Raw genomic sequence first — 20,634 nt, 5'->3', positions numbered from 1 at the left:
AATTTTGATATATAGAATACCATATTTCGTTGAATTCTGACAAAATATTCGTTTCTTATGAGCTAACATACTTTAATAAGCTCGTAAAGGAATTTCAAATCAATTGACATACCAATTTAAAAATAATTTTTTTTTAAAGGTCTGTATTTTACTTACGCCTTGACTATTTAGACGCTGACCCGTGGCGGTGGGTGGCAGCATGCTCTCCACGCCCTGCATAATGACACTGGCTCCCAAGAATTTGTTGAGCAGAGCACGGGCCTCGCGATCCTCGCTAGAATCTCCGGGCTCCTCGACTAGAAAAAGAAATATCACAATCAATGTTTTGTAAATAGAAAGGCAAGTGTATTGAGTTCTCACCATTATCCGCATTACGCATGCGCTCGAGGACATCGTCCACACTGGTCACCTGGCGCTGATCGGCACTGCTGTTGAGGAATGATCGTGTGTTGCTGGATCGAGTGGTGCTAGTGATGTGACTCTGATTCTGGCGCATCTGTGGTGCCTCGATCACGCTGCAAACCTCATTGGATTCGCTATCATCCTCGGTCTCATCCTCATGCCTCACCAGCGATTGGGCGATTGAAGAGTGAGTCGAGTGGGTGGATGAGGAGGATTCCTTGCGAATGAACTTCTCGCTAAGCTCCTTTACCGATCCGCGACGCACATATCGGGCATCCTCGGGAAGCGCTTGCTGTGACTCCACCTTCTTGAACTCCCGCACCACCCGGGCATCCAGCAGCGGAGGTGAGCTATCATCCTCATCCTGAAGCTGCTGCTTTATGGCGGCAAGTTCGTCCGCATTGCTTGAATAGATGAGTTCCTTGCGCTCGTGACGCGGCGGGGACTTATTATCCGAGTAGAACTGCTCCTCGATCACATAACCTGTGACTTCTGGATGGAGAGAAGGAAGGATATTAAATAACATTGCGTATGGTTTAGTTAAAACCAACAATCATCTACTCACCTTGCTTGGTCTCACAGGGTTCCTCTGCCGGTGGCGTCGCCTTCTTCTTGAGCGCCCGAATTCCGAAGAGCGGCAGTCCGTTCTCGTCTGTGGGTCCCACACCATAACTGGAGGTGATCGAGTCCTCCTCGCGCTGCTTGTTGCGTGTGTTGGTGGTGCTACTGGAGCTAGTCGTGGTGCTGGAACTGGTCGTTGTGCGAGTGATCTTGCCACTGCTCGAGGTGGTACTAGAGGTGGATCCTTTCCGGGGAGTGCTTCCATTCGTTTGGGGAACGGTGGCATGACCCTTCAGCACCTTGGAGCGATCTGCCCAAATGGGTCCTTGAGCTGGCTTGCTGGGAGCACCACGGGTGGTGCTTGTGGTGGTGACCTTAGTGGTTGTGGTGGTGCTTCTATCCCCGGGCGATTGCTTTCCCGGCGGACTAATTCGGCGCTTCTGTGCGGGACTGGCACTTCTTTCCCTCGGCTTCACTGGCGGCTTACCGTGGGGCGAGGTTTTTCCCGGTGCCGTTGGGGTTGTGCTGTCCACCTGTTCCACTCGCTGCTGTTGCTGCCGGCGGCTTGTGGTGGTGCGAACTTCCTTGGTCTTTACTTCAGCAGCGCCCGCAGGACTCTGATCGCGCCTCTTGGGAAGTGGTGAACTCTTACCCGGAGTTGTGCTTGTGGTTATGGTGGTGATGGTGGTAGTTGTACCCGCATTGATCATATTCTTGCGTATAAGACGCATTTGTGCACGAATGCGGCGACGCAGTTCGTAGCTGGCAACTGTTTCCAATAGCTTCTCCAGTCGCTGCAGATCGAAAATTTCCTCGATCTCCAGCTCCAAATCGGAGTCCTCATCCTTACCCTTCAGCGAAGTCTTTCTTGGCTCATCTGCACCTCTTGACGGGGTCTTTCTCGGCACATCGAATTTCACGGATGAGTTGGGATTGCGCGGCTCCACAGGAGATTCATCCTCCACGGATGACTTTCTGGAATAGTGACTCTTATTGATCTCCAGCGAATCGCGTCGAATGTGTTCAAGTGAACTCTTTGTGTGATCCATGTACGAGGGACGACGACCAGTTGGCTCGGAATCCACGTGTGTTTCATGGACTGGTTCAAACACATTTCTGCGACTAGCCACATTTCGTCCAGTGGTGTTCGTCGTGTAAGTGGTGGTGATGCTCTTTTCTGTAAGGGATTCAATGGGTGTGATTTCGGGTTCGTCTTTGGACGGGTTAGTTGGAGTCGGTTTTGGGGTAGTTGTCTTTGTGGTGCTCGGGTGCTCAGTGGTGGTGGTGGTGGTTGTGGAGGTCGTGTTCAAATTGGTGGAGGTGCGTCTACTGGGCGATCGGGAGGGAGATCGCGATGGTGATCGCAATGACGTTGGGGATGGGCTCTTTCCCTGCGGCTTCTCGCTGATGTGTGAAGGTGGCGCCGGTCCCACCACCTCTACGTCCACATCCACATCTTGGACTACCCATGACTGCTGACTGATTTCCTCCATTCGTTTGGAAATGCTGGTGGTCTTGGGTGGTGGCGATTGGGCTGGGGAATAGGCCGACGGAGTGGTTTTTCTGGTTCCCGGCTTGGTCACATTGGTCACCTGATTTCTGTACGACCTCTTCTCTTCGGTAATCAAGCTGGTGCTTGGACTAGGTCGTCCACGGGTTCCATTTAATTTATTTGGCGAGGGCGTAGTGCTGGACTTCCGTTCTGGCGTGCGCTGGCCAAACACAGAGGGACGGTTTAGGATATCCTTTTGACGCTTAATTTCAATAGCTGTAGTGTGTGACTTGGTCATTGGCAGAGGCTCATCATCGAATTCTTCTTCAGGGGACAACTCCGGCTCTTCTTCCGATTGCCTCAGTGGTTCCTTGCGAGGTTCCTTTTGGGGTGCCTTTTTGGTCACCCTTTCTGGTTCCTCTTTGAGCTTGGCTTGAGAATCCTTTTGGGGCACCTTTGGTTCCCTTTTGTTCACCTTTTCAGGTTCATCTTTAGGCTTCGAAAGGGGTTGTTTCTTGGGCTCCCATAGGGTTTCCTTTTGTGACACCTTTGGCTCCCGTTGAGGTTGCTTTTTGGGCTCCCATTGTGAAACCTTTTGTGGAACCTTTGCCTGATATTTAGGCACCTTAGCAGGCTCTTCTTTAAGCTTAGTTTGAGGTGATTTTTTCTGTACGTTTTCCGGTTCAGCTTTGGAATCCCTACGTGTCTCTCTGGTTTCCATGGTTTGTTGCTTAAATTCCTTCAGGGTTTTCTTTTTAGTCACAGTTTGGGTGATCTCTTCCTCCGTCTCGAGTTGGCTAGTTTGGTCGTCATCCTCCACATCTGTGTCCCGATCTAGCTCTGGTTCTGACTCCTCATCCAACTCGCGCTCTGGCTCGCTCTGTCGGGAAATATGGCGCTCAATGTTGGCTACTAGACGTGGCGACTTCTGTGGCATAGTGGGCGCTAACTTCTCGGCTGTGTCGATGAACTTGTGAACTTTCTGGGAGACACTCAGGGTACAATCGTCCCGAAGAAGCTCCTCATCTATCTCCTCCAATCCAGGGCGCTCGATCTCAGGTCGAGGAGAAAGTGACGAAGGCCTGATAACATTCTCGGCAGTGCGCAAGAACTTGTCTACTTTCTGATTAATGCTAAGCAGGCAATCGTCATTTTCAGGGATCTTGGCGTTCGCATCAAATTCTCTGCTAAATGGTGCGGAAACCTTTGGCTCCTTAACCTTCTCAGCTGAGTGAGTGAATCGGGATACCTTCTCGTGCACACTCAACAGACTCTCGTCCGTATCGGGAGTATTTACGGGATAGTCCAGGCTCTTGGGAGCCTCCACAGTGGGATTATCCAGAATATCAACCTCTATGCCATTTGAGCTAAGCAACTCGGAAATTTGACACCCAACATAGGTTTGAGATTCCTCCTCGAAAATTGGAATATTTGTAACCTGTGGCTTGCGACGTGGCTCATCATCGGGCTCCTGTACCACATCCGGATAACGAGGCTTTCCCGTTTCCAGTTCAGCGGGCACGGGAGTTGGCACAATCCTATCCGGTGATGGCTCCCTAGAGCTCTTTGCCTGCTGGATATCGATGATCACACCCTCTATATCAGTGGCTGTATTGATGCGCTGCTCGCTCAGATTGATTGTCTTGGTGGTGCAGCACTTGCTGGGTCGGCTCCTTTCTCCACCTGGCTTAAGGCTACTCATCTCAGGATGAGGCTTACTACCGCTCAACTTAATGATATTCTCGCTTGTGGAGCGCGTGACCTTCTCGGTTTTATCGCGACGCGTCACTCGGGGCACAGGGGCTGACTCCTTGCGCTCCGTTACCGGAAGCTTTCTAATCGGACTGGGCACGTTTCCGGTGCTACTTTGAGGTCGCCTCTCCGTTTTCGGTGATTTGGGCGCCATGTGATCTATGATAATCTCCGTGTGCACGGAAATATTGCTAGATCGTCGGCGTTCGTTACCCACCCTAGTGGGACTGGCATCTGGGGAAGAGGAGTCCCCATCTACGTCATCTTCTGGGTTACGTGTCTGGGCCGGAGTGGGCGTTCGGGTTTGTTGGGGAGAAGTTTTTTGCTTGCGCGGCGATGAACGAAGGCGATCCTTAATCGTAGGCGAACCATTGGTATCGCTGGGCTTCCGACCCTGCCGAGTTGTTGTGGTCGTTGTAGTGGTACGTGTCTCCTCCACCAGGCTATCCCGCTTGCGACCCGTCAGGGAATCCTTGCGAGGACTCTTCGCAGTTGGGACCTTTGATTGCGGTTCTTTGGGCTGCAGTGGCTGCTTTGTTTTAGTGGTGCGTGAATTGCGACGTTCGGTTTCAAGTTTTGTGACGCTGACACTGGTCCTTTTCTTGGTCTCCGGTTCTGAATCCTTTTCGGGTTCCGATTCAGTTTCGGGTACCCTCTCTGGAATATTTTGTGATGGCTTCGTATTCTTTTTAGGAGTAGTTGGACTTGGAGTACGCGGTCTCTGGCTAATTTTCTCTACAACAGTTTTTCCCCGGCAATCGATGACCTTTTCGGTCACAAAGTTTGACTCCACTTTGCTGGGAATCTTTTTTCCAGAGACGGGAGATACTGATGGCGATGCAGTAGGAGAAGGATGCTGTTGATTCTTCGGAACTCTGCGCTCAGGAGAAGAAGACTTTGATCCCTGCTTGGTAATGACAATGGTGGTCTCTTCATTAATATTAATTGTCTCGGCATCGTCTTTAGGATTCCTAGGGCTCTCCTTGGGATATTCAGAAGGTTCTGGCTCTTTCGGATACCTACGACTGCCTGGTTCCTGGGGATATCTTGGAGTTTCTTCTTCCTTGGAATGAACAGGACTCTGTTCCTTCTTTAGAGTAGTGGGAATCGGTTGATCCTTTATGGGAGATTTGGGAGCATCTTGTCCCTCTGAGTATTTAGGACTATCCTCTTCCTTGGGTGTCTTTTTCGATAGATTCACCAGAATCTCAACTTCCTCTGCTTCGGTCACATCTACAAAGAGCTCCTCCTCCACTTTAATCGTAGGTTGTGTGCGTACCACATATGTCTCAGTCACACGACGTGGCTTATCATCTTCATCATCATCGGGGCAATCCTCAATCTTTACTTGAATTGTTTCTATGGTTGTGTGAGAAACATTTTCCGCTTCCTCTTCGTTATTCGGCCGCTCAGTGTAAGTTCCCTGAGTGTCGCCATCTTCCTCCATGCCCAAAATCTGGCGACAGCGATCCTCGAAGGTCTCACGACGAGTCAGGCCCTTCTTGCGGAAGGTGGGTGACTCTTTTACTTCGGGCTGAGCCTCAACTTCATGCGGCTTGGAAGGAAATCCACCATCTGGACTTTCAATGGTCTCAGACGGCTTGGTTTTCGGTTCAGTATCAGCTGTGGTCTGTGGTGTCTTTTCGGAAATTGGCTGATTCGGGTTTCCTCGTTCGTTCGTTATAAATTCTTCGTTTAAATTGTTGGTGGTTCGTTTTTGTGTAGTGGTAATGGTGCTGCGGAATATTTCCTCCTCCCGTCTTTGCTGGCTGGTTAGATCCTTCTCCGGGCTTTGGCGGGACTTCGGGGGCGTTTCCTTGGGCAACTGCTTCTCAGGACTTTGCCGAGGTGAAATACGGGGAAGACCAGGACCTGGATTGCGAGTCTGGGCGTCGGCTATTTGCTTCTCGGGACTTTGACGAGGAGAAGCACTAGCTTGCCTTACACCAGGACCCTCTTCGGGACTCTGGGCTCGGGGCAATTGCTTTTCGGGACTTTGACGTGGTGAGACTTGGGGTTGGGTCCATCCAGGAGTCTTTCCAGGACTCTGAGCACGGGGAAACTGCTTATCAGTCTGGCTGGGCGTGTAGACCTCATGTGGTTGCTTAAAGGCCGGCTGCTCCTTCTCAGGACTTTGTCTGGGAGTTGCCCTAGGCTGTGGTTTCTCTGGACTTTGGGTCCTAGTCACTGGCTTTCCAGGACTTTGAGCCCTAGGGGATGGACTTGCGGAAGCCGTGGGCAAACCAGGAGCTCCGCTCATCTCTTCGATAAGAATCAGCTCATCGATCAAGAGCTCACGATCTTCCGGATGGGAGACGCGACGACCTTCGAAAGTAGTTTCCCGCTGCACCTGACGTGGCTCCACACTGGGCGACTTGGAGCTACGCCTCAGCTGTGGCTCCGGTTCGTCGTGGGGCCTCCTCATTGGGTGGGGCTTCTTGTTGGCTGCAACGGATCAGGGCATAAGACTGGGGGACGCAAGGCGCTATGTGAACTCGTCTACTTCTTCAACCGCTGTGTGTAAGGTGAACGTATGTTGTGTCTACTATGGCATATCCCTGGTTAATTGGTTAGGATTAGTTACATCTACGCTGGCAGCTTCCGCTACGGATGTTAGGCAAATTCTACGGTATTAGGCAGGCACAGGCACGTTCTCAGGCAATGTTGAACCAATACAAAAAAAAGCACCCATTAGTGGAAGCTCGAGTGAAAGAAAGGTTAGACTTGTAGTGGTAGAGTTAGCGGCGCAGATCTCTCTCAGTCTGCCACCCACAGAATTGGCATCCCAGTTTGTGATTCAGTGCAAATTCGGCTTTTTTGTGTAGTGTGCGCTTGGTCAAGACATTGAACATTGAACATTTCAGAGTTGCGGTTTTTGGTAAACAGTTTTCAAGTATATTTATTTGCAAAAAAATCCAAAAATAAAGAAGTAAAGATAGCATAGTTAGGTGTACAGAGTTTCTTGATTTTATTGTTTTTGTTTGTTTTATTTTTTAATTTTATTTTTTTTGCCTACTTTCGGGTAGTGGTTGAATTCAAGCCTTACCAGGGGTCCCTGAGCTCTCGGGCGTCTCGGGGTTTTCCCCCTCATTTCCCAGCTGGTAATATTGACGCCGCACACAGGGTGCCTCTTCCACCACCTTTGCCTCATTTGCGCTCAGCTTCACCTTGCGGATCGGCTGGGAATCGGTATCGGTGGTAGCAGGTTCGATTGCAGATTGTTTCGGGTGATTCTGGAGGTTGTCGGAGGTGGTGGTGGTTGTTGTTGTTTTGCGGGTGGTGGTTAGTGTTGGTTCGTTGTTAATAGTAGGAGGAGTAGTTGGTGGCAGAGAGAATATATCGCCGGGCTTAGTGGTAGTATACGTATACTGTGATAGCTTGTTATCTGAAGGATATACATTCATATACATAGTTCATAGTTCCAATATTTATATAGCATATATATTCATGTGGTTTCTATTTCAATTATTTTTTTGTTTGTTGACTAAGAAGTCATCAAACTTTTTTTCTTCAATTTTTTTTTGTTCTCTAATTCGTACCTGGTGGTGCGGAACTGGCTGGTGCTGAGGTGGGTGGTGCAGCGGTTGTGGGTGAGGCTGGTGCTGGACTGGGACTGGACTTGGTGGTACTGCTAATGGTGGTCGTGGTGGTGGTCACACTTCCTCCTGCTTTTGGGGTGGGCGACCTGGGCTCGCTGGGAGTTTTCACCGGCTTGGTGGTCTTGGTCTTGATGGTGCTGCTGGTGACATTGCCACCTGTGTGCCTGGTCACGGTGGTCGAGCTGATCCTGCTCGATTCCGATGGCGCCTGGCTGTCATGGGAACCCTCACGCATTTCCCGACGGAAGGTGCGATTCGAGGAAACGCTCGATCGTGGCGTCTGGTGGTGGTGTGAACCCACCGAGGTGGTGCTGTCCGCCGGCGAACTGCTGCGTAGCGAGGCGGCAAATGCCCGATGGGCCGCATCCACCTCGCGCTCCTTTTGCAACTGACGCCGCGTCAACGGCTCCGAAGTGGTGGTTGTCTTGGTGGTGGTGGTGGTGCTACCACCAGTGGTGCTGGGCCGCGATTGACTCGGTTTGCCGGCTGGTCCGCGTGGCGAACTGGCGTAATCGTCGCGTGGCTGAGATCGACGTGGACTTCCGGATCGCGGAGTGGAGTGTGTGGGAGCATTGGGATGCTCAACCTGTGTCTCAATGATCCGCTCCGTGTTCGTCTTGCGATTGGCGCTCTGATTGCGACTCACCGTCTTGGACGTGAGCAACACCTCACCATCGGGTTGATCGGGACGAGTGGCTGTGGTTGTGGTGCTTGTGCGCACCGAGGGAAAACCATGGGTGCTAAAATCCTCCTCCACCGGCTGACGCCTGGTGGCGGGCTGCTCCCAGCTGGGTGTTGGTGCCTCCCTCAGCTTCTGTGGGGACCTCTGCGGCTCGTGGTAATCATCGCCCACAACCTCCGTTTCGATGGTGCGCTGTGAGCTGGTCTGCTGCTTCACTTGGCGGCTCTTTTCCGAACGTACCACCACCACCTCCTCGCCAGCAATGCCGGGTCTCTGAGAGGGATATTCCTGTGTGGACTTATTCGGACGCACCGAGGGGAAACCATGGGTGCTGAAGTCCTTGGCCGGCGACTGACGTGGCGAATGGGAGGGTGGGGCGTATGAGGGTGTAGGTGCCTTCTGCACCACCCTGGATGAGGGCTGGCCACGGTCATCGAACTCCTCCACGGTTTCCGAGGTGGTTTCCGTGGAGAAACGGCGACTGGACTTTTTTACCGAGGAGAAGCTCTGCGACTCCGTCACATGCTTTTGCTCCACATTGTCCACTACATCACGAGTTTGGCTATCCTGCTCATCGTGTTCACGTCGCTGATTGTGGACTTGGTTACGGGTTTGATTGTGTGTCTGGTTGTTGGTCTGCTTGTGCGTTGTATGGCTCTGACTGGGAGTAAGTTGCTCCGTCTCGTAGCGCTTGTTTTTCACAATGGTTCCGTCAGGCAGGCGCTTAACCGTAGTGATCATCTTGACATTCGGCTTGGGATACTCCACCGTATTGGAGATTATCTCGCCGGGCTGCTCCATTAGATGTTGGACATGGCGTTGATACTCCGGCGAAGCCTTGTCCATGTCCACATAGCGCTTGTTCTCCTCGTAATGCTGTTGGGTCTGGACATTCCGGGTGCTGTTGCTTTGCTCGCGGCTCTCCGTGAATCGTTCCTGCTGCCTCTGGATTTGCTCCTGGCGCTGGATCTGCTCCTGTCGCTTGGTTTGCTCCTGCCGCTGGAATTCCTCCTGGCGCTGCAGTTGCTCTTGGCGAATCTTTTGCTCTTGTCGCTGCAGTTGCTCCTGCATACGCTGCTCTTGACGCCTCTGATCCTGCTCCCACTCGCGCTGATGCTGCTGATGCGGCTGATGCGGCTGATGCTGCTGATGTGGCTTCTCCTGGTTATCCAGCAGATAACGCGGCTCATCACCGTACTCCACAGTGGACGAGGAGGACACCACCTTGGAGGAGGACGAGGTGGAGGTGGAGCTCATCTTCATCTCGGTGCGACCATTGTTCTCGTCCCCAAAGACAACCGTCTCTTGGAGCTGGGTCTTCGAGCTATCGGAGGCCTGCTTCACGAAGTTCTTGTCATCGCCCTGATGGGAGGCACTCGAGCGCTGCTCGTTGCGACCTTTGAACTCGGCCAGGCCACCACCATTGAGCTTCTCCACGCCTGCGTTTGTGTTGGGGTTTGTTCGTAGGTTGGTTCGTTGGGTGGAAGGTCGAGTGGTGGACATGGACATACAGAACAAACAGAGTTGGGTTATACACAAAACTTCACCGACAAGGGACAAGGGGGTTAGATTGCTTAGACATTTACTGCAAACTCAGCTGGCTGACTTATGCGAGTCAAAGTCCATGGACATGTGAAACCAACAATTCGTTATCTATATACCCAATAACATTTGCCAACAAGTCCATATAGCCGGTGAGTTTCCAGCAAATGCCTTTTGTTTTTTTTTGGTCAGCTTTGGTGCCAGCCAGACAAAGGGGCTACCACCAAGCAAAAACGGGTATGCACTTACCATCTGTTTTGGCCAGAGTTTCGGTGCGATAGGCCCGTCCATCGGGACTGACCTCCGAGGAGGTTTGCACATCCCAACCGGTGGTATTCGGCTGGCTGAGCGTCATCGAATGGAATCGCAGCTCATGGGTGGGACTGGTCGAGTCGCGCACCTCCTTGGACTTGAGGCTCTGGAAGTTCTGGTCGAGCAGGGCATCGCCGTGGCTGGTGGCCAGCGGATCCTTGCCTGCATATCCGGCCAGCGTGTTCACGTTGCCATTTCCGTTTCCGTTGGGCTCCGACATTGGGTCCGTTTCGTGCCTATAGAGGTTGCAAAGTCGCGACTCGCGCAGCTTATAGAGATGCGATCGGATCTGCCTCTTGCGCTCGCTGTCCTCGGACTGCTGCCACTGAAAAGGATACGAAAAAAAACTGCATTAGACTTTGTAAAGATATCATTTAAAAATGTTATATGTATATGAAAAGGTGGTTAATTTCAGTGTATCTCGCTTATATGTGTGGTCTCAGCACTTGTGTTATTTCAATGTAGATCACTCGGTATCTCGGTAAATAGGCCCGTCCTTGGGCCAATTAAGCCAAGTGAACTCGTGCTCAGTTTTGAGTGCCTGCAAGTGGAGTCCAAGTGGAGTGCAGGGAGCCCACGCTCGTCGCTTCCAGCGGCTTGGATCGCCTTTTATGGCGCCCGCAGGCCACTAACAATTAGCCAGCCGGTCAGCCAACACAACAAATGCAGCCACCATCGGCTGACTCAGCTGACTTGCCTTATAGACTGAAATCGAATCGAGTCGAGTCAAGTCGAATGCCCGGTTCTAGCCGGTGAAACGACGATGATGATGATGATAAAGATGCCGCCCCCAATAAGTTCTCGGATTTCAATGGCAGAAGCAACCGATGACCAAAAATGGCTGGGATTAGCGTAAGGGTAACAAATTGAATGATTCAGACCAACGAAATGATTGATAGAGATTGGCTTTTAATAAAAATGGAGCATAAAGTAAACAAAGAATCGATGACAGGCATAAGGCCCGCCTAAATCCGATTTCAGTTTACGGGAATTCTCCTCATTTACGCCCTTATTCCTCGGAAATCCCAAGACTTTCGCATAGTTCAGTTATCAGAATCGAATCAAATTCGAGGGCTGACGTTTTAGCCTATAAATAAAACATGGAACAATTCCGACTGACCGATAAGCGGATCGTATTGGCTTCAACAAAGACTCATAAACGATCGTATTTATTTAAACAATAATCTAGAAAGGTGGCAGACTTTATAGAGGGCGAGAGAGAAAGAGAGGGAGGCAGAGCGAGCGAAAGAGAGAGAGGGACGACGAGCTAGCGATCGAAATATAGTTAGCAAAGAAATTGAGTGAAGTTGAAGCGGTGATATCACCTCACCTCAACACACGACCAGTTTCGCTATAGCGGAAAAACATGTCAAATAACATTTGTATTAACAATAATGACACCTCGATCTCTGTGGAGGTGACTGGGCTTCGCTAACTGTTTAATTTTAGCCAAACTGAGGCCATACGACAGGCAAATGGGAAACTTCCTAAAACCAGATGGAACTCTATTTGCATATAAAAGAGGGGGGAAGGAGGTGGGTAATACAATTATACTTATTTCGCAGTTTAGTAGTTAAGAGCAGGCATTAAATTTATGATGCATAACAGCAAATTGGGAAGTGGAATCATGAATAATTAGAAAGTTATAACCGAATGACATTTAAAAATAAAATATATTAATGGAACTTTTACGCTTATAGGTAAAATTTCATTAATAACTTTGTAAATATCATTACTTTTTGGTATCCTAAAGTTCTCATGACCATCTGGTCAGTTTGCAACCGAAATTGCAGTTGATTTTAATTAGAACAGCGGGTGACCAATAGTTGTAGTGTTATGAACAACCTTTCTAGCAGTTGCCAGAGATTTATGGTGGCTGTCGTTTCCCTAGTTATTAGCGAAATCTCATATTTGTGGCATCCACATCCACATCTACAGTGATTGATAGCGAAGTTGGTGCTTTCTTTTCTGACAAAACGGAACGACAGATGGCGCTGCCATTACTTTCAGCGCTTTCACTCGCCCAAATCAACCGATTCATTCGAATTGACAAAATAAAACAAAGTGCGCGCAATCAAAATGGGAGATACATCTACATCCAAGTGTTGTGTGTGTGTGTGTGTGTGGGGTTGTGCGAAAAGTTTGCAACTTTGCTTTGTTGTTGTTTCCGTCTATTTGTTTGTTTGTTTGCCTGCTTGTTTGCCAGTGTGTGATTTTTTTCAAGAACTGGTCGCGTGGTCGCAGTCTAGACCTGCGTCTTAAGTCGCCTCTGCTTGCGCCGCTGCCAGCATACTCCGTCTCTCTGAGTACACTGCAAACAATTTCGAAGTTTCTACATTCTTTCTCTAAGCCAAATAGTGGTATAAAGAGGAACTAGCGAGCTCTAAGTGTTCTATAGATAATAAATAATAAGATAATATTTCAGTGCATTATTTTGTTGACTTGCATTTCACTTTATAAAGTTTAAAGTTCATCACAAGAGCAGATAACATGTTCCACGTTGGTGATTTTTGTTCTGCAAATGCTCAATCGGAACTACATAGTTTCTCCCAGTGTACCTGAGCCCCTGTCTCTGCCCGCAATGACGTAATTTCTAAATGTACCGGGCCGCGATAACCAGTTGACTGAGAAGAAGAAGAAGACGAAGCCGAAGAAGAAGAAGCTGATTTCGCACCTCTGCAGCGACGTCGGCAGCGGCAACCTGTTGGCGTCGACGCCAACGCCAACGCCGACTTCAACTGAGACCTGATGGGATGGACCGCTCTTGCCTCTCGCTCTGCGCCCGCTCTCGCCGTCTCTGTCTGATGACGTGACGTGCGAGATTTCGTTGATGTGCGAATGCTGATAAATTATTTTGAAGTTTTTTTTTCGCTTCTTAGCTGTTTCTGTTTTTTTTCATTTATTAAGCTGTCGTGTCAGCAACGTTGACCTCCAACTTTTTCCTTTTTTTGTTGTTGTGTTTGGTTTTGCACCAAAACAAAAATCTTGTTGTTATTGAAATTAAACTTTATTAAAACTTAATTGAGAGGAAATCAAAAAAGAGAGAAAGAGAAGGTCGCGGGATCGGCGGAGCAATCCCACTTAGCCGGTGCCCACTGTGCAGATAAACCTTGGCTGCGATTAGCTCATAACTTAATGTTTCCCCATTCAATGCACATCAATCGAGATAGGACACGAAATATTGCGAAAAATGTCAGATAGTAAGCGTTTAAAAATAATACATATTTTACTTCATATTTCCCTGTCGATAAGAATTTCCTATATTTATCAGTAAAAAAAAGAACTTAATAAATGCAGGTATTTTGATACTTGTCATGAACTGTTTTTAAGATTACTTTACAATTAATATAACGATTTTAATATAAAGTCGATATACTCCTATTATAAACCCAATTCTATATATTTACATTTGAAGCAGCTTATGTTTACCAATTCATGATAATCATCTTCACGTTAATAACACTGAGTTCAACTTTTTTAGGTACCAGGGAGCGTAAAGCTCTACAATGAGCTAAACAAAATTGCTTTGCACTTTGCTGCCGGCGTTAATTGCCGTCACTTGCTGTGTGTATTTGGTTGTGTATTTTTATGGCAATTTCGAATTCGATTTCAATTTCGCTTCAATTCCGATTCCGATTCCCCTTCAATCTGTACTGTGTGTATCTTACTGTGCATATGCATATTAAAGTGACCCAATTGCCACTGTCCGCACGCCCAATTGCGAATCAAGAATCGAGAATATAGAATATAAAGTCTACAATAATTTGAATTGTGTCATTTTCAGTTGACGAAGGCAGCGAGCGGTACAAAAAATAAAAAAACATGTTTATGTTTGCTTTCGTGGACTTATTTGTGTTTTCGGTATCGCTGTTAATTGTTTGCCTCTTATTTTGGGTATGACATCGCCCCAGGTGAATAAAACATGGCACTATAAAGCCACAACACAGCCACAGTCACAGTTCTGAAAGTGGAGCACTTTCGTGGGCCGTCGCTTGCATACAAAAATAAAAAAAATACAAAAAAAAGAAAAACGACCAACGAGAACTGGACGCACATTAGCCGGTCTTCACTGTTTGTGCCATGGGAAAACGTGAAAAAATAACTCAATTTTTTGGTTTTTGGGTCTCGCGGCTTTTTGATCGATGGACAGCTGTCAAATGGTTAAGCGTGTGGGAAATTATAATGCAAGCTTGGATCCATAGGTGATATATAGCCGCCAATCGTCACCAAATCGGTGGGGCACAGCAACAAAAACAAACAAATAGTATAAATCTTAAGCCCAATATGATCTCATACATATACGAAAACGGAATTATGCATAAAGTGTGTATATATATATATACATATGTACATATATATATTCCAGACAATTATCGGAGCCACAGTCATTAGTGCAGGTGGAGTTTTTTGTTTCGCTGGCCGGAAAGCCATTTGCACTGTTTTCTCAAATTATAGTTTGCTTAATTTGAAGCCGTCTTTTGTCTCGAGATCATATGATAGACATTGGATGCCATAGCGCCTGAATTCTATGCTTTAAACAAACGCCAGCTTGGAATTGGAATTCCCAGTTAAATAGTATTAAGTCGGATAATACATTTTGAGAGTTATTAGAACCATGGAGCAACAGATGTTGGTTTCTCGAACAGCGCAACCTGCCTAATAGAGAAAAAAGATTTTCGCAGTGGATATCGCAACAAAGTTTTGCATATTGTGAACGTCGAAGATTTATCGGAACATCTATCTCCGACAATGGGTGCAATTACCATGGCTAATTACGGCCGAAGCCCCGCTCCCCGAAAAATAAATCCCTTTCGGCTGTGATCTGGTTTCGTGAGTGGAAAGGTGGAAAAGTGAAAAAGTGGAAAAGCGTAAGAGCGTAGAACAGTTGGTTGCCAAGGCCGACGGCCCACGGCGGTGTAAACTTGTTCGCCAGTAATTAGATACACTTCCGATTAGCATATGCATACAGTACGTACATACATATGTATATGTATGTATATCTCTCTTAGCGTAACTCTTAACTCTTTCTATTTGATCACGCCCCCGCCCACGCCCCCGCCCTTGTCAGCTGTTCTAGTTCTACGATCTTCGATCAACTGGCGACGAAAACCTACAAACTGAGCACTAATTCCCCGATAAGATCCGTTTGTTTGTTTACAAGCCACTTGGCGCAGTTAAAGATACAGCCAGAGATACATAAATAGGTGGTATAAACAGGTACAGGTAGCCCTCGCTAATTGGCAGGCGTCGCTTATTTTGTCTTTTTATTAGACACTATGAGTGTTAATTGCCAAACTTTACACAGTTTTGGGTGGCATTCAATGATAGATACCAAGTGGCTTAAATCAATGAATTTGCAATTTTTCTGGTTTAAAAATAGGTCTTCAAGGACCGCAAAAAATGGCAACGGGCAATTTCCCCCGCAACAAGATGGTCTGCAATGGATTTTAACCACCGCAATTACGCGTCACTATCGATTGTGCTGTTAAATAATAAATAGTGGCAGTGGGTGTCTTAAGCCAACTTGTAAAGCCCCAAGTTGGCTATAACCTACTGTAGCATTTGCATTGTGGCCAACGATGACTGTATCTTACAGATGTACAGATATAGCTACAGTTAGCGACTAACTGTTATGCAAAGACTGGGAAAAAGGTGAAGCTAAAACTGTGCGAAAGTGTGAAAGTTATGCCAAGACGGTTAAGGGGGGAGGGACAGGGACGGGGCTCGAGGGGGTGAAAGAGATGGCTTTACGACCTCTTGTTGGCAGCTTCTTTTACGTTTTAGTACCCATATTCTGGTCGAAATGACAGGGAATTACCTCAGGTAAAAAAGAATGGGTATTCCGTTTCTTTTTGATTTATTTTTCGATTCCGGAATTCCTCTCCTTGCTGACGCTGTGTTGTTCTTATTGGAGATTCTGTACGGTTGAGTTGTTGTTGCACCGGCAAAAAAGCACGTCAAAAAAACACTTGGTGTGACTAATCCTGTAGGTTTCTCTCTTTCTTTCTCTTTTTACTTTCGTGCGATTAACAAATAACTACAAGTGTGTTTTAAAAAAAAAAAGACGATCGTCGTTGACTCTTGTCGTTTGGATGGTTTTGTAGATTGGTAGGTTCTTTTTCACGGAGCGTCGGCACGTTGCAATCGATCGAGCACCAAAATCAGACTGAAGTTTCCAATCAGAATCAAAGCCGCCTAAAGTGGCCGCTGCCGCTTAAACGTCGACGGCGACGCCGGCAGCGAGCCGAGATATGACCGAATACGAAAAAGCGACGAATACGAAGATGACGCGACCGCCCAGCCGCACAGTGGGGCAAATCAGGCGTGCTGACAGGCGAAATGCTATAATCTCTATATGCAGCAGTTTTTTATTACGACAGACACGAAAATATTGCTTAAAATATATACTTTTTATTCAGAGCTACAGCATATACAAACTCATAACTTTGTGAAAAATGATCGTATCATGGATTGTAATACCTACTGCAACTCGGTTCATTGAGTACAAACAGCTAGTTTCATAAGCTAGTTTACAAGATTTTTAGACAATTACATTTCAACAATTTTGAGGTATGCCATATGAAAATCGGACTAAAATAAGCAAAGTTATGACGTCCAGAAGATGCGTCTTGGCTCACAATGTTGAAAGTTAAACATTTCGGAAAAGGTTGAAGTTTCAAACCGTGCATATTTTCTTATTGATTTATGGGAAATTTACAGAAAGCAAAACCAATTCTGGTTGGCCCTCTTACGCTCCTTTTATAAAAATGTAAATAGAATTGGCTGCATACATTGCTCATCCGTAGCGATTGCATTGAAACGTGTTCAATTTCGGACTTTTGTGCAAAGAATCCGTGTCCGTGCGGATCGACAATAATTAATCACTCGTTCGTCGGCCGGAGGTGGGTGTCATTGTTGCAATATGTTAATAAACACCTTTAGCCCAATCATGTGTGTGTGTGGCTGGCTCAAAACTATTTTCAGCATTTTTGGAAAACACTCGAGCCGCTGGCGCCCACTGAAACGCTATGATTTGTATTTGTACAATTTCCAACGGGCTCCAAAAATTACTCATCGACGTTGGCGCAGACGTTGCGCAGACGCAGACGGAGACGCAGACAGAGACGCAGACGTCGTGACTAGACGGTCGTTCTAATTTGCCGCACTGTCCACCGGTCGGTCCGCCATTTGTGGCCCACTGTCTACTGTCCACAGCGATCAGTGACCATTGGCCACTTGCTGCATTTGGCCATTTGCCATACGCGGGTGTTTTATTTATGTTTTTTACATTACTTTTTTTTTGTTACTCCATGTGTGCCAATTCACTGATTTATTCAACAGTCGACCGACGGCTGGCGACCCACGCGATTTTTTTACTCGCGCCTGTAACGAATCGAATTGACTCGAATCGAACTCGAACTCGGACTCGAAGCTGAATTGAATCGCCTCATGGCCAAGAAACTCAGATCGTGGCCAACCAACGCCGCTTTCTGGGGTTTCGTTTCATTCTGAGATTCTGAGATCTGAGCGCCCAGGGATGCACACACTATCCTGAAGATTGGAATATGCGAACTTTATTAGAATTCGATTTATTTGAACAAATGAATTTATGAATTTATAGCAAATGCTGTGTTTTTGTAGGAGCTTTGCTCGTTAAATTCAAATAAATTTCATTTGATTAGATAAGAAAGTGTTTATAAATTGGCTAAAATTTGATAAGATTTTCTGAGCCATCATCGTGCGCTATTGATTGCTATTCTCAATGACATTTCAGGTGTTGTCTTTACACCTCTGAAATTTGTTATCTCCACCGACAGACACCATTTAATTAATTTATACAGCATTGTAAACGGACATATTAATGTGAGTTAAATTAATGTTATTTGATTAAACAAGTGGACTGCTGACGCTGACAAGCTGATATTACATTTTAGCAATACCAAAGTTGATAGAGCAAAAGAAATGACCATCCCTGGTTAAGGAGGAAGGAGCATAGATAGCTGGCTGGACACAAGGGGAGGGAAGGAGGCGGATGGAGGCCATCAGCGGTCAGCGGGCTCAGAGGCCAAAGCTGAAATTGATTCATGGCCAATGAGTCATCGTCGCAGGCTTTTTATCAGCGTCCGTCGCAGTTGCAGCGCAGTCGCACAGCCTCCCAATTTGTCTCTTTCCCTCTCGCTCTCTCTCTCTCTCTCTCGCTCTCTCTAGCTCTCTGGTTCCTCCTTCACGCCCCACCTTTCTTTCTCTTTCCAACGCCGACTGCGTGGGCTATCGCTCGTCTGCTGCTGCTGCTGCTTCTTCTTCTTTCGTCTGGTCTGTTTTTGTCTTATACCCTCTATAAAGGTATGATATAGTGGTCAGAAACGTAGGATCATACACGGTATCATTAGGAATATATAAAGAATGTGTTTAGTTCGAGGTTCCTAACCATATGCAATCAAACGTGTTCTTAAACTCACTTTTTTTCTATTGCTTGTTTTTATTACTAGCTTTTTCACTTTTAAATACAATTTAATTTTATTATACTGTCTGTTTGAAAAGTAATCCATGTTTCGCTTAAGAAACTAGTCCATCTTTCTCTGCTATTTGATATTTCCCACCTATGCAGATAGATGGATCATCATTTATTTGGACAGATCCCCGATGCGACGTCGTCATCGTTTTTCCATTGACTCTTCTAACGACTTTTTAACGATTATTGCGAATGTCTGAGCCAAGTCAGCGACTAGCGGCCCACGCGGCCAAGTCAGCTACAGTGAGCAACCCCATAAATGACCCAATTTGGCCAGGTTGAACTGGGTTGCGTTTATACTCGGACTGAGACTGGGACTGACTAACCGAGTGACTGAGTGAATCTCTGGCCATGGATGGTCTGGATCGCTTCTGGCCAGTTCTCGAAATTGTCGTCTGGGGAAAAAACAGGGCTTTAAAGGCAATGCCATTGGCCATTGGCATTGAGCTGGGAACGGGGACACGAGTCCGTCAAGGAGGCAATGAACTGGCACACAATCGAGCTGCATTACAGCTTATTTTTATTGATTTTTATGCCCCAAGAGGACCACACTAGCACTAGCTAAGAACATTTCCCAAATACATACCATTTTCCTCAGCAATTCCTCGTTTTGTATATCACCCAGATCGCATTCCACCTCCATGGCAGGGATGACTGAAAAGTAAACGCAAACACATATAAATGAATATGATTATATTAGCAGATATGTAGTACAGCTCAGACTTAAGATTAATTCCCATAGAGGGTGTCCAAGAATTGTTCTGTTGTTTTGGCTGATGATGCAATTATTTCGCTGCACATTTCTCATGTTGATTTATTTGATTTGATGATTATAATTTGTCGCTACCGCCCGGGGCACGGCAAGTTTACCGAGCAATATCGGTTGCCATCGATCATGAGCGGTGTTATGGGTGATCACTGCGGACGAGGCGAGCCAGAATCGGAATCGCATAGAATAGCCCAGAATCGGTCAGAGTCACTGTGACATTTCCCCCGTAAATGGCCAACTTCAAACATGGACAGCAGCTGCACATATACATGCACATTAAATACAAAACTAGAAACGCAAAACGAAAAACAAATAACCAAATAAAAACCAAAAACAGTCAAGTGCATCCACCATTGCACGCAACAAAACTGATGTTTCTAAGCGGTTTGCATATCCTCAGCCCTCCACTCAGATTTCGACTCATAATAAATAAATATGAGTAACTAAATCTACTACTAACTATATCTTACAAATTTAATTTACAAAATTTAAATAGTTAAACCAGTATATTTTCTTCCTGTGCATTCGAGTTGCAAGCTTGATTAGCGCGGCCGCAACATTTTGGCTTCGCTTTTGGTTAGCATCAACGGGCTCGGTCAATTGGCAGTCCATTGAAAGGGGCGGGGGGGATGGGAGGGGCGGCATTGCCGGGAAAAAGCTCGGGCAAAAGCCAAACAAGTTCAAAACCACAATTGGGCAAACAGAGCCCCATTGAGTCGAGCAATTGAACTTGAAAACTGAGCCAGCATGAAAGAGAGCACCTTGCGCGATCGGTGGGGATTTTGGTCAAGTTAGCAACCTCCTGCTCAAATATGTCGAAATGAATTTAACTGATTGATCCAGTGGGTGCACACAATAAAAATTTGTTTATACATATGTATATACAATAAAAAAAGGTGGATTTCAAAAACTACAGCAATTGCTAGCCTATGTTAGCCTATAATCCTAATCCGCCCCATTTACGATAACAATTTAAATACAACATCCAAAGACAACACAAATCAAAGCCTT

At 46.8% G+C, this 20,634-nt stretch overlaps 1 protein-coding gene across 17 annotated transcripts in view; it reads right to left on the bottom strand.

The window, feature by feature from the left end:
• The window catches only part of LOC122623458 (serine/arginine repetitive matrix protein 2), a 40,151-nt gene that overhangs the window by 17,883 nt on the left and 1,634 nt on the right, over window positions 1–20,634 (bottom strand). For 9 of the 17 annotated variants that reach the window (XM_043802632.1, XM_043802623.1, XM_043802625.1 and 6 more), the window contains exons 2-8: window positions 19,441–19,508; window positions 10,280–10,667; window positions 7,747–9,927; window positions 7,254–7,592; window positions 968–6,652; window positions 361–894; window positions 157–296 (exon numbers count right to left, since the gene is read on the bottom strand). In XM_043802632.1, coding sequence (XP_043658567.1) covers window positions 157–296; window positions 361–894; window positions 968–6,652; window positions 7,254–7,592; window positions 7,747–9,927; window positions 10,280–10,667; window positions 19,441–19,497 — 9,324 coding nt within the window. In that variant the 5' untranslated portion in view covers window positions 19,498–19,508. Of the gene's footprint in view, window positions 1–156; window positions 297–360; window positions 895–967; window positions 6,653–7,253; window positions 7,593–7,746; window positions 9,928–10,279; window positions 10,668–16,160; window positions 16,493–19,440; window positions 19,509–20,634 lie in introns of those variants that run through there. The other 8 variants (XM_043802636.1, XM_043802637.1, XM_043802627.1 and 5 more) reach the window with 5 other exon arrangements.

Source organism: Drosophila teissieri, chromosome X (genome assembly GCF_016746235.2).
Source record: "Drosophila teissieri strain GT53w chromosome X, Prin_Dtei_1.1, whole genome shotgun sequence".
NCBI lineage: Eukaryota > Metazoa > Arthropoda > Insecta > Diptera > Drosophilidae > Drosophila > Drosophila teissieri.
The sequence above is the reverse complement of the archived record's forward strand: the minus strand, read 5'-3'. Positions and strand labels throughout refer to the sequence as shown.